Source organism: Pan troglodytes, chromosome 7, assembly GCF_028858775.2.
Source record: "Pan troglodytes isolate AG18354 chromosome 7, NHGRI_mPanTro3-v2.0_pri, whole genome shotgun sequence".
NCBI lineage: Eukaryota > Metazoa > Chordata > Mammalia > Primates > Hominidae > Pan > Pan troglodytes.
Window position 1 is genome coordinate 151,010,932 of NC_072405.2, and position 12,750 is coordinate 151,023,681.

Sequence of the window (12,750 nt, forward strand, 5' to 3'; positions counted from 1 at the left end):
CAGGTTAATCTCATTCTACTTCTCAATGAATTCATACCTATGAATAAGTAAACAGGATGTAGGAAGGACAGGTTCCTTGAGTCACAGACATCACCTCATCAAAGTAGGACCAAGGTGATTTTCCTATGAGTTTGCCCAACATGTTCCATACCAAAAATCACTTCTCAACTAATATAGTCAAAAACAAATATACAAGGCTGGGCATGGTGGCTCATGCCTGTAATCTCAGTACTTTGAAAGGCCAAGGTGGGTGGATTGCTTGAGCTCAGGAGTTTGAGACCAGCCTGGGCAACATGGCGAAACCCCATCTCTACCAAAAATACAAAAAATTAGCTGGGTGTGGTGGTGTGGTGTGCATGCCTGTAGTCCCAGCTACTCAGGAGGCTAAGGTGGGAGAATCACTTGAGCATGGGAGGTGGAGGTTGCAGGCAGCAGAGATGGTGCCACCGCACTCTAGCCTGGGCAACAGAGGAGACCCCGCCTCAACAAAATAAAATACACACGCATACACTCCAGTTAAAGATGAGGGGAATCCCACAGTAATTTGAGTCTACTTGCAAATATTCTTTCAAGGTAGGGAAGGAGAATTCTTTCGAGGTCAAGAAGAAGAATGGGATTTGGGAAACATTTTTAACTACCATAATTTTAACGACCAAAGGGCTATCCAAACTTATTTCTTTGTTAAAATCTTGGAAATAATAAAAATTTTGAAAAAAATTAATAACCTATTTAGTTATTGTGATACACTGTTATATGCAAATGTCCAAGTAAGCAATTATATTATATAGTTACATTTTATAATATAAAATGGTGGCCTATTTGGTAGCCTAATTGTATATGTTCAAAACGCAAAGTTAAACACCATTTCTAAAACAGAACAATGCAGAATGAACGAATGCTCAATTACCTGTGCTAGTAGTATATAAGAAGATATCCATAAATTATACTACAGGTACCTATTTAAAGTAATTATATGTAGTTCTAAAAATATGTATTGGATACTTTTTGGAGATAATTTACCTCAGTGGAGCATTCCTTAGTATTAAGAATCACTCATATGTTCTAAGCCTTGAATTCAGTGCCTGGGTGACTCTTCCTGTATCTAGCTAGCTGGGCTACTGGCCTGGAGGTTTGGGCAACACCGAGGTGAGTATGACCATCCCTGTCCTCAAGGAGCTTCAGTCTAGTAGGGGATGAGACATACTAGACTGTGAGCTCCTCGAGGGCAGGAAAAGTGTTTTAGTCATCTTTGCCCCAGTGACTAGCACCAGGCTCAGCTACTGTAGGTGCTCAACAGTGTTTATCGAACTGAATTGAACACGGGTTGTAGCCATCTATAGCAGCATAGGGTAAGCCTGACAAGAAGAACAAAGAGCTTTGGAGACTCAGGGTGAAGGCTAGTCAGCTGTGAAGTCACAGAAGACCCAGTGCGTGAAAGAAGCCGAGAAAGATGGGTAAGATCTCCCCAAATGAAGAAGGAGGCATTCTGGGCTGAGAGGAGGGTTAGTTTAGCTATTGTGTGTGAAAGGGATGACAAGACAATCTCAGGCCATAATGAAATGAGGCCTAAATGTTACTGTGGAAGCCTTTACCCAAACATAAAAGGTGACAAAACCCCACTGAAAGTTGTTTTGACCAGGGGAGTTATTTTTCCAGTGACAGTTCAGGAAGACTGACTAAGCTGTTCATACCAGACAGATGGGGGAAGAGCGCGGGATGGAGGGTGGGGGGCAGGCACAAGGAGTGAAGTATGACTCCAAGATGGTGCCGAAGATAAAGGCACTATTCCAACCTGGAGGAAGTGAGGAGGAAGGGCTGGCTTAGAAGTGAATGTAACAGCTTGCTTTCTGGATAAACATGATGCCCAGCCAGCAATTTAAAATGTAGGTTTGGGACTTGAGAAAAGGGCAGGACCAGAACTACAGACAGACAGAGGTAAGCAGCAAAGCCATGTGAATGGGTCAGACATCCAGGAAGAGTAATGAGAGAAAATGGGAGAAAATAAGAGGCTGAAAACAGAAATTCGGTTAATATTCATGGTAAAGGTGGAGAGATGGCAAGTCAGTGAGGTAGAAAGAGATGCCAGGGAGGTGGGGTGATAGAACTGGTATCAGAGAGGAACAATGTCAAGGACAGAATCTGTCAAATCCTGAGGAAAGATCAAGGAGGAACAAATAGGAGCAAAACAACATGCAATAAAGCATGTCCAAAAGCCAGCTGTAAACGTGAGAGAATAGGCAGTTAAGTTATATGAGAATTAATTAAGGAACTGAAGATTTTTGGCTTGAAGAAACTAAGAGGAGGTAAGGAAGCTGTTTAGAATCACCCTGAAGGCCTATTGTGTGAAAGGCAGAGTAGGGTTGTTCTATGGGGCCTTGAAAAGTAGAACCAGGCCGGTGTGTGAGAGTTATGGGGACGGAGACCAAGAGCGTGGCTGGTCTTTCCAATGTGGTGCTCACTGTATTGTAATAACCAGTGATACCTCGGTCTCCTCCACCAGACTTTAAACTCTCTGGGGGCAGGGATTGGGTCTTGTTCACTGTTGAACCCACAGAACCTAGCTTAGAATAACAAAGATGCTTAGCAAACATTTTCAGACTGGATGAATCCTTTGTGCTTCTACCTATAGGTCTTAATTCTTCTTTGAAATACTCTCCTTAAAAGGAATCCTGTCTAGCAGGTTGAACAGCTTGAACATGTGGTGAGAAGGCTGGGCTAGATGGTGAAAGGCCTGGACCCTGCAGTTGATGATTTTTAGGAAAAAGACTAAAATACAGCATGAAAAACAAACCCATAAAAACTCACGTAAAATGAAGGAAGTCCCCAAGTGTGAAAACAGGTGACAGAGCACACACTGAACTGTGGTATTGTTTATATAATAAAGCTTCTCATGCCTATGTGTTATATTACAGTATCTTGTTCATTACAGTATTAAGTCTCATTCTAGACTCCAATTCAATTCAATTCAACAAATGTTTATTGAGCACTTATATGGTGCCAGGTTCTAAGCTTGGCACTGGGGCTACAGAAATCAGTAAGACACAATGATGCCCATCAAGAGCTCTGAGTGTAGCTGGGGACATGCACAAGCGAACAAGAACCTCTCCAGGCCAGGCAACAGGGTAGAGTATGCATATGCTTCTCTGAGGGATTCAGCACACTAATGTCCCTGCGTGCTTCCTCCAGGGGTTTAACAGTACCTGGCACAAAGTAGTAGCCACAAAATGGCACCTGAACAAGCAATGGATGTTTTAAATATAAAAACACAAGTATTCAAAAGGTGGCAAAGGAGTAATTCTCTCTTTCGGGGCAGGGTTGATTAGGAAGGCTTCCTGAAGCAGGTAACATCTGAGCTGGGTTCTGAAAACTGAATAAAAGTTTATAGGTGGTAAAGGTCAGGAAAGGGATTTCTGGGAGTGAAGACAGCATGTGAAAAGGCAGTGAGCTGTATTAGGAGAATTATAAATAGGTATTGCTGGATCACCAAGTGTGAGGGAGACAGACATGGAGGGTTGTGTTAGATGAGATTAGTGAGGAAAGCCGGGACTAAGTTATTACGGGTCTTGTAAGCCATGCTAAGTCAGAAGCTAGGGGAGAGAGATTTGACCATAATTGGAGCTTTATTAAAATTTTAAAGATATAATTTACTTAAGACTCTAGCAAGGTACAAAGAAATGCAAATCAATTTTAAAAGTAATTGCATTTGAACGAAAAATAGTTCGGCCTTAGACATACTGATATAATGACCTTAAAATGCTATTACTGCAAGGAGGAGAAGCAGCATAATCTGCCCCCACCCCCAGGCCCTCTCTCCCGCCAACTCCTACCTGAGCTGAGCTTTAAGTTCAGTAAACCTGGGCCGCCTGCTGGGGTCATAGGCCCAGCATTTCGTCATAAGGCTGTAGAGGGTAGGAGGACAATTTGGAGGCATTGGTAATCTTTCCCCATTTTCAATTCGACCGATTACATCATTGTTCTTCACTCCTTGAAAAGGCTTCACACCATGCATCAGTATCTCCCACATACACACACCTGTCAAGTGGGAATGAAAACACAACAGTGAGCTCAGTATGAAGAATGTAACTCCCAGGTTCCAGGAATATTGTTCTTCTAGGCACTAGAGTACCAGCTGGGAGGTAATGGGCAAATTATCTACCAAAGCAGCATTATATTAACTCTAGTATAAAATAACCTAACGATTTAACATGATGTAAATAATGAAATGTTAAATTATTATCAAGAAAAATGCTGTAATTTTTCTCAGAGGTTTATTTCTCTAGAAATCCTCTATTAGAAAGTCACCCACTAGCTACAGTGGTACTTCGTGGCTTAATGCAGTAGTTCAAAAAATGCTGAATTTTAATCCGCCCCACTTTGGTCTCACCTATTTATAATTAGAGCAGCTGACCTGAGGTCCAATAAAGAAAATCCTAGGATAAGTCTTACGCTTTTGGAAAACTCAGATTCCTTAAAATGCTTCCCTTAACAAGGTTGGCCTCTTCTTGTCTAGAGTGCATAAAGGCACCATTATCTGGTTTATTCATGGCCTGGTCACTGTTTTCCCCCAGGAAAGATGTGGAACTTCTTTGGGCTTTAAGTCGTCTTGTCTATAAATGCCACAGTGTGACCTCAAAAAGTTTACTTGCACTCTACCCTTGGGAAATCCAATACTTTCTTAGTATCTTCTGAATAATCCTTAAAAATTCACCTTTAAGATGGGATAAAGAAAATGTAGTACATATATGCCACGGAATACTATGCAGGCATAAAAGAATGAAATCATGTCCTTGGCAGCACCATGGAAACAACTGAAAGCCATTTATCCAAAGTGCATTAATGCAGAAACAGAAAGCCAAACACTGCATGTTCTCACTTGTAAGTGGGATCTAAACCCTGGATACATATGGACATGAAGATGGGAACAACAGACACCGGGGAATAAAAGAGCAGGGAGGGAAGGAGGTGGGTAATGGTTGAAAAACTACCCATTGGGTACTATGTTCACTATTTGGGTGATAGGTTCAATTGAAGCCCAAACCTCAGGACTGTGCAACATATCCATGTAACAAACCTGCACATGGACCCTCTGAATCTAAAATTCAAAAAAAAAATTAAAAAATTCACCTTTAAAACAAACAAGAAACCTAAAACTGGCAATGAACATATAATGCAATGTAAAGGAAATGGAAAGAACTGGTGGCGTAAAGGATGGATGTTTTCTCCTAGTGCCTTATCATCACTGCTCTGCGCTTGGCTATTCTGGGCTTCTTGCTACCTGTGGAACACGCCAAAAACATCCCTTTACCTTCCTCACAAGCTCTCCTCTTCGTAGGCACATTTGTAATGTAGTTCTTTATAATGCTTTTCCTCTGGGAAAAGTTTTCGTCATTTCAAGTCTACTTCTATCACAAAACAATGTACAATTGATGACTTGAAGAAAGGAACTGTGACTTTATTTTTGCATCTTTAGAACCTAGAATGAAATCTGCCTCAAAAGAAGCAAAGCATATTATCATCTTGATGTGAATTAGATTCTGAACTTAGCCAAGAATCCAAGAATTTCAAAGTAAAGAGTATCTGACAAAAAAAATGCCTTAGTGCTGCTTTTCTCACCAGAAGTTACAACAATATTATCAGTAGTAGCAACACTGGATATAATTTCTTGAGAACTTAATGTGTTCCTGGCACACTTCTTAGAAATTTTACAAATATATATATTTTTGAGACAAAGCCTCCATCACAGCTCATTGCAGCCTCCACTTGCCAGGCTCAAGTGATCCTCCCACCTCAGCCTCCTGAGTAGCTGAAACTATCGGCATGCACCACCCAAACCAGCTAATTTTTGTATTTTTTGTAGAGATGGGGTCTTGCTAAGTTGTCCAGGCTGGTCTTGAACTCCTGGATTAAAGTGATCCTCCCTCCTTGGCCTCCCAAAGTACTAGCATTACAGGCATGAGCCACCGTGCCCAGTCTCATATATTACCCTTAATCCTCACAGTAACCTTATGTTTCTTTAAACACTGCATTTTACCACATTTGACAAAAATCAGATCTACTGATTCTAGGAAACTTTATTAGTTTATAAGACCAAAAAAGGGAGGAGAATGTTGAAAACTAAAGTATGATACAATTCTTTCTTCCCTCTTAGAATTTTTATTTTATTCTTACCAAAAGAGTTCTTTTAAAGTCATTCAGACATTACAGTAACAACAATATTAACAAAACAAACTCTACTTGAGTGAAAGCAAGGACAACTACATTAAAAAATGCCTCCAATTATTACCAACTGTAAAATGCCACTGATTTTAAGATACACTCCAGTTCCAGAAATGTTAACATGTAAAAAAATAGGCATCTTAGAAGTTTTGAAACATGAAATTTCTCTGAAAGGATAAGTTACTTGCTCTGTGGATCACACAGATAATAATCAAGGCCTTGGGATTTGAACACACATCAATTGGACTTCAGAGCTTTTTCTAATCATGTCATGCCATATCCTGTTCTATTTGAAAGTTCTTTCCTTTACCTAGTTATCTATGGGGGCATTAAATGATAATTAAGAATCAACAGTAAGTAAACAGAAGAAAAAAATAAGAACACATACTGGATCAAGTTATTTTTATTTATAGGAGAAAAAAAGGTACATAATCTTAACAGGGCATCTCCTCCAAAGTAGTTTCTAATGTAGCAGAGATAACATGTCCACAAGTCTATTCACAGGATCAACAAGAGTGTTATGACAAAGAGAGAAAGTGTAGGAAATGTAAAGAAAGGAAGAAGCCTTCAAGGACATTTAAGGTGGACCTTGAGGGTTAGGTAGGATTTCAACTGGAAGAAGGAGGTATCAGGATAAGGTATTCTATTCTGGGTAGAAGGAATAACACCAAGAAAAATGGAGAGTAGAGTGGAGGGAAGTGCCATTCATGTTAAAAATAGTGAGTAATTTAAAAATTTGGATAAAGTAGTTTAAATAAGTAGCAAAGAATAAATGAGAGCCACACTTCTACACCAGCTAGAAGGAATTGCAATAACCATAGAGCAGGAGAATGACGACCTTGCAGCAGGTGAGGAGGAACAAATGAGATTATCAAAAAAGCAGAAGCTACAGAAGACAAAGGATCAAACTTCCAAGTCTTGAGATAGGTCAGGAAGGAGGCTGGACTCCAGAATAAAGAGACAAGGTAGAATTTTAGATACTTCCGGGTTGGAGGGGCCAAGTGTTTATGTTTAATGTCATTCATATGAAAGGAACGAATGAGATGGCAAAGGGAGAGAGAGAAAAGAAAGAAGGAAATAAGCAAAATATCCCGTGAGGAAAGAAAAGACAGCAAAGGGGAACAAAAAGGAAGAGTGATGGAAGGAGCTGGGCAATCAGAACTGTGGACCCTTACGGAAGCTGTGCCCAGAAGCTGATGCACAGTAGATGTCAGGCTATTTACTGTCAAATGAATCAAAAGAAGTCTGATGAGGAGATGATCAGGTTAGGGAAGGCAAATCAACCTACATATTCCAAAAAGAGATAATTTTTTTTTGTATAACATATGAAATATAATTTTTAAAGAATACAAAACTTTTAAGAGTACTCACCAAACATCCATACGTCACTAGCTGAGGTAAAACGTCGAAAATTGATTGACTCTGGAGCCATCCATTTAATAGGCAATTTTCCTTTGGAAGCTAGAAGATTAATTTTAGAAAATAAATTTTCCTTGTTATCTGCTTAAGAATCTAACAGAGCTAGCTGAGATTTTCAGTATCAAAGGAAAAAGCTTTAACTATTTGAACCCTTGAGTCTTCCATTTCTTTAGGAGAACTACTTTTCATTTCCTTGATGTTTTGAGGTCACTTAGGGGTAAGGAATGGTTAGATGGTAGATAAATAAAATACCAATGTCCTTCCCTCTATAGAGAGGCAAAGAACAGGGAGGGAGAGCAAACCTCGGTTTACCAGGGGTTTAGGTGCAGGTATTAGGTGCAGCTCTGGTATGTAAGATTTCACAATTTACAGAAGAGATCCTTATCTGTAGGTTAGAATGCTCGCTATACACATGTCCTGCTAATAATAAATAATATATAGTCGATCCTCACTGGTGGTAGTTATGTTATATAAAGTTGTTACAAACACAGAACCCCTGCTCTCAGGAGAAATATGTACACATATATTCGTATCTCACATAGATTACAATCTTCACTCATAAAACAACTCATTCTGATAGGTTCCATTTCCTTTAGAAAAGGAGGCTCAGATGTGTTAAGTGACTTGCCCAAGGCTGCCCCACTAACAGGTGCCAGAGTTGGGATTCAAACCTCTCCAACCACCAGAGCCTGAGCTGCTGGCTCTGCCCTGTGCCGTCCCCTCCCAGCCCTGACCCTGTCTTCCCTCCTCTGGCTGCGACAGGAGGGAGAGACTGTGGCCTTGCTGAACCTCAGCTGCATATGTGGGTATTAGGGAATACTCAATTTTTTTGTTGCTTTGTGCATGTCCTCAAATGACTATGAAAGCACCTTGAGTATTGATTTTGGGAATTACAAACATATGTTAGCCACTAGGTGAATGCACCAGCGCAGACTCCACAAATAATCAGGCATGTGAAGAGCAGGAAGGGGCAATGGGATAAGAAGGACTTCTCTAGGGAAGCCTGAAATCAGCTCCCTTTTCAGGCCTAAATGTTTTCTTTGTGCCACAAAGGCAAACCACTCAAAACCTTAGTAAACATTTCCTCAACTGCTGAGTTCTCAAGATGAACAATCCCGAGTCCTTTTTTTCAAGGAATGCTCATTCTAAAAGGCAGACAGAAGTATACTCAAATTTGGTACAAGGTGTAACACAGATAGTGAATACATGCCAAGTGTCCTGAAAGTAGAGAGGAAATAATGACTGAGAGGATGACCAGGGAAGGCTGCAGGGAGAGGATATAAGAGGAGAAGGGGTTGGTCAAGGAAGCAGGGCACAAGAACAGCACCCTGATTCAGAAGAGCATGGAGCATGAGCAGCTGGGCTCTGCCAGCATGTCAAGGGTCTGGACTTTCTTCTGTAAGCAATGAGTTGCCTCTGAATACTATCAGAATTCCTAGAAAGATGAGCATTTTAAAGAATCTCTAACCTTTTGGAGTTTGTACTTATTTCTATAGCCTAATGGAATGTATACTTATTAACCTTTCTGAGAAGATATCTGTGTGAATTTGTCAACTGCCTGTTTAAAATGTTGTTCAAATGATATGAAAATTTGGACATCATACTACTTGGAATTTAGCTCTTTATTGGAATTCTAGGACTTGGGACAGTTAAGATTGAAGCTGGATATAAAATGTATTTAGAAATAATGAAAAGTTGACTTCGTCTTTTTAAAGTTAAATGACTAAACAATTAAAATGAATAAACAATTGATTTTCTTTTCATATATCAAAGGATCATTTAAAAATAGTGACAGGTAGCTGGGCACAGTGGCTCATGCCTGTAATCCCAGCACTTTGGGAGGCCAAGGTGGGAAGATCGCTTGAGCCCATGAGTTCAAGACCAATCTAGGCAACAAAGTGAGATCTCATCTCTACAAAAAAATAAAAAAATTAGCTGGGCATGGTGGTGTGTGCCTGTGGTCCCAGCTACTCAGGAGGCTGAGGCAGGAGGATGACTTGAGCCCAGGAGGTTGAGGCTGCAGTGACTTGTGCTCATGCCACTGCACTCCAGCCTGGACGACAGAACGAGACCCCGTCTTAAAAAATTTTTTAATTTAAAAAATTAATTTAAAAAATTAGGCCAGGCGCAGTGGCTCACGCCTGTAATTCCAGCACTTTGGGAGGCCGAGGTGGGCGGATCATGAGGTCAGGAGATTGAGACCATCCTGGCTAACACAGTGAAACTCCATCTCTACTAAAAATACAAAAAATTAGCCGGGCGTGGTGGCGGGCGCCTGTAGTCCCAGCTACTCAGGAGGCTGCGGCAGGAGAATGGCGTGAACTTGGGAGGTGGAGCTTGCAGTGAGCCCAGATAGCGCCACTGCACTCCAGCCTGGGCGACAGAGTGAGACTCTGTCTCAAATAAATAAATAAATAAATAAAAATTAAAAATGAATTTAAAAAATAAAATAGTGACAGGCAATAATATACAGAAGATATATGGAAAGAGAATAGTTATAAGATTAAAATAACAGACTAGCTTTGCATGTAAAAATCTGGGCTCATTTTGTTGCAATATAAAAATCAAATACCCTATGAAAGAAACTGGCCTTTGTAAAATGGTAGTCATAATTAGTAGTATTAATAGCACAATATGGATTTATCTAAACCTTAGCTAAAGTTCTAGGAATATGAAAACATTATTCAGAAAAATATTAGTTCAGTAATAATTTGAAGAACCAATTCAATGTGATTCCAAGATTGGCAAAATTAAACACAACTGACATGAGCTAGATTTCAGTTAAAAAAACTAATGGAGGCTGGACATGATGGTTCATGCCTGAAATCCCAGCACTTTGTGAGGCGGAGGCAGGAGAATAGCTTCAGCCCAGGAGTTTGATCAAAGACCAGCCTAGGCAACACGGCAAAACCCCATCTCTACAAAAAATTAGCCAGGCATGGTGGCGCACGCCCGTAGTACCAGCAATTTGGGAGGCTAAGGTGGGCGGACTGCTTGAGCTCAGGAGGTCGAGACTGTAATGAGCCATGTTTGTGCCACTGCACTCCAGCCTGAGTGACAATGTGAGACCTTGTCTCAAAACAATCAAACAAACAAAAATCCCACCAAACTAATAGATCCAAGGTGCTGGAGTTAGCAGCCTGCATATTTTTCAGTCAGATCCCCTTCACTGAGGCAATCAATACAACCAGCCGCATCTGGTGTAAGATGATGGTGTGTCTACTGATTGAAAGACATTGGAGCTGATTTGAATTTCTGGCTATTACAAATACAACTGCAATGAACATTTGAGTATGGTTTTGTGTACGAGTTTTCGTTTCTTCAGAAGAAATGTCCAGACGTGCAACTCCTGGGTCATATAATACTTGTATGCTTAATTTTTAAAGAATTTGCCAAACTCTCTTCCAGAATGCCTCTACCATTTTACATTCCCAGCAGCAATTTAGTTTCTCTGCATCTTTGCCAGCATATTCTTTATTTTAACAACTGACAGGTATGTACTGTAATCCCATTGTGTTCTTAATTTGCATTTTCCTAATGGACACAGATGTGGAACATCTGCATCTTCACATGCTTATGTGCAATCCATATATCCTCTTCAATGAAATGTCTCTTCCTATTTTTTTGCCCATTTCTAAGTGCATTCTTTGTGTCATTTTTTACTAAGTTTTAAGAGTTCCTTTTATATTCTAGATAATAGCTTTGTCAGATACGTGTGGCTGGCACGAATCTTCTACTCTGTAGCTTCTCTTTTCATCCTTTTAACAGGGTCTTTGGCAGAACAAAAATTTATAATTTTTATCAGGTTCAGTTTATCAACTTTTTCCTTTTATGAATCCTTGTTTCTGGTGTCAAGTCTAAGGATCCCTGGCCTAGCCCTAGATGCCAAATATTTACTCTTGTGTTTTTTTCTAAAAATTTATTATTTTGTAATGCAGTCTATAATCCATTCTGAGTTAATCTGAAATGGAATTCAGAGGTTTAAATTGAGGTCTATTTTTTGCCTAAGGATGTCCAACTGCTCCAGCACCATTGCTGAGAAGGCTGTCGCTTCCTCCATTTAGTTGATTTTATATCTCTGTCAAAGATCAGGTGAGCATATTAGAACATACTGTTTTTAGAAATACGTTAAAGATTCCAAGCCTATTTCTTAGGTACTACTCTGATTTCTTACCTTTGTAGTAAGTACTATCTTCCATATATCGGGATAATCCAAAGTCTCCTAATTTTACACAATCATTTGAGGACACCAGAACATTCCGAGCAGCAATGTCCCTGATAAAGAAGAATTTGAGACAATAAGACTTAAAATAAGAAAAACAAACCTACAAGCTCATATATAAAGACATACCAATAGGCACTTTGAAAGACAGCTTATATACAATGCGAGCAGATTACATGATATTTATTATAGGATATATATAATAAATCTCATATATACACACACACAAAATTTACTTCATATATATTCTTTTTGCCAGATATTTACCCATTAATACAATGATTATTCTGAATGATGGCAAAGTACATTCTAAAATAATGAAAATCGTTATTACTGTTCATAAAACCATATTACCAACTGCATTAACTGACAGTGATATACAACTGGGGCCTATAACACTGCCATTCCTAAAGAGATATCATTAAATAAAAGTTGCCTTCTGAAAACTTGTAAATGATTTTGCTGATGCAGCTTATTTTTTTAGATGCTTAGTTTTTCTTTTTTTTTGAGACAGAGTCTCGTTCTGTTGCCCAGGCCGGAGTGCAGTGGCACGATCTCAGCTTACTGCAAGCTCCACCTCCTGGGTTCACGCTATTCTCCTGCCTCAGCTTCCCGAGTAGCTGGGACTACAGGCGCCCGCCACCATGCCCAGCTAATTTTTTGTATTTTTAGTAGAGATGGGGTTTCACCATGTTAGCCAGGATGTTCTCGATCTCCTGATCTCGTGATCTGCCCGCTTCGGCCTCCCAAAGTGCTGGGACTACAGGTATGAGCCACCGCGCCCGGCCTATTTCTTTTTTTTTTTTTTTTGGATGAAGTTTGTATTAATGCCGGATAACAAAAACACCAATTCTAATATGATACTTGGCAAACAAATTTTAAGGGTCTTTACT

At 39.9% G+C, this 12,750-nt stretch overlaps 1 protein-coding gene and 1 non-coding gene across 49 annotated transcripts in view; both read right to left on the minus strand.

Annotated features, from left to right (window-relative positions):
* PTK2 (protein tyrosine kinase 2) overlaps positions 1-12,750 on the minus strand; it is a 343,777-nt gene that overhangs the window by 73,146 nt on the left and 257,881 nt on the right. For all 48 annotated transcript variants that reach the window (XM_063816590.1, XM_063816588.1, XM_063816583.1 and 45 more), the window contains 3 exons: positions 11,810-11,910; positions 7,588-7,677; positions 3,828-4,032 (listed from right to left, as the gene is read on the minus strand). In XM_063816590.1, coding sequence (XP_063672660.1) covers positions 3,828-4,032; positions 7,588-7,677; positions 11,810-11,910 — 396 coding nt within the window. The remainder of the gene's footprint in view (positions 1-3,827; positions 4,033-7,587; positions 7,678-11,809; positions 11,911-12,750) is intronic.
* MIR151 (microRNA mir-151) lies at positions 1,145-1,233 on the minus strand. Its single transcript, NR_035684.1, has one exon. It is a non-coding gene; the product is annotated as a microRNA mir-151 (primary transcript).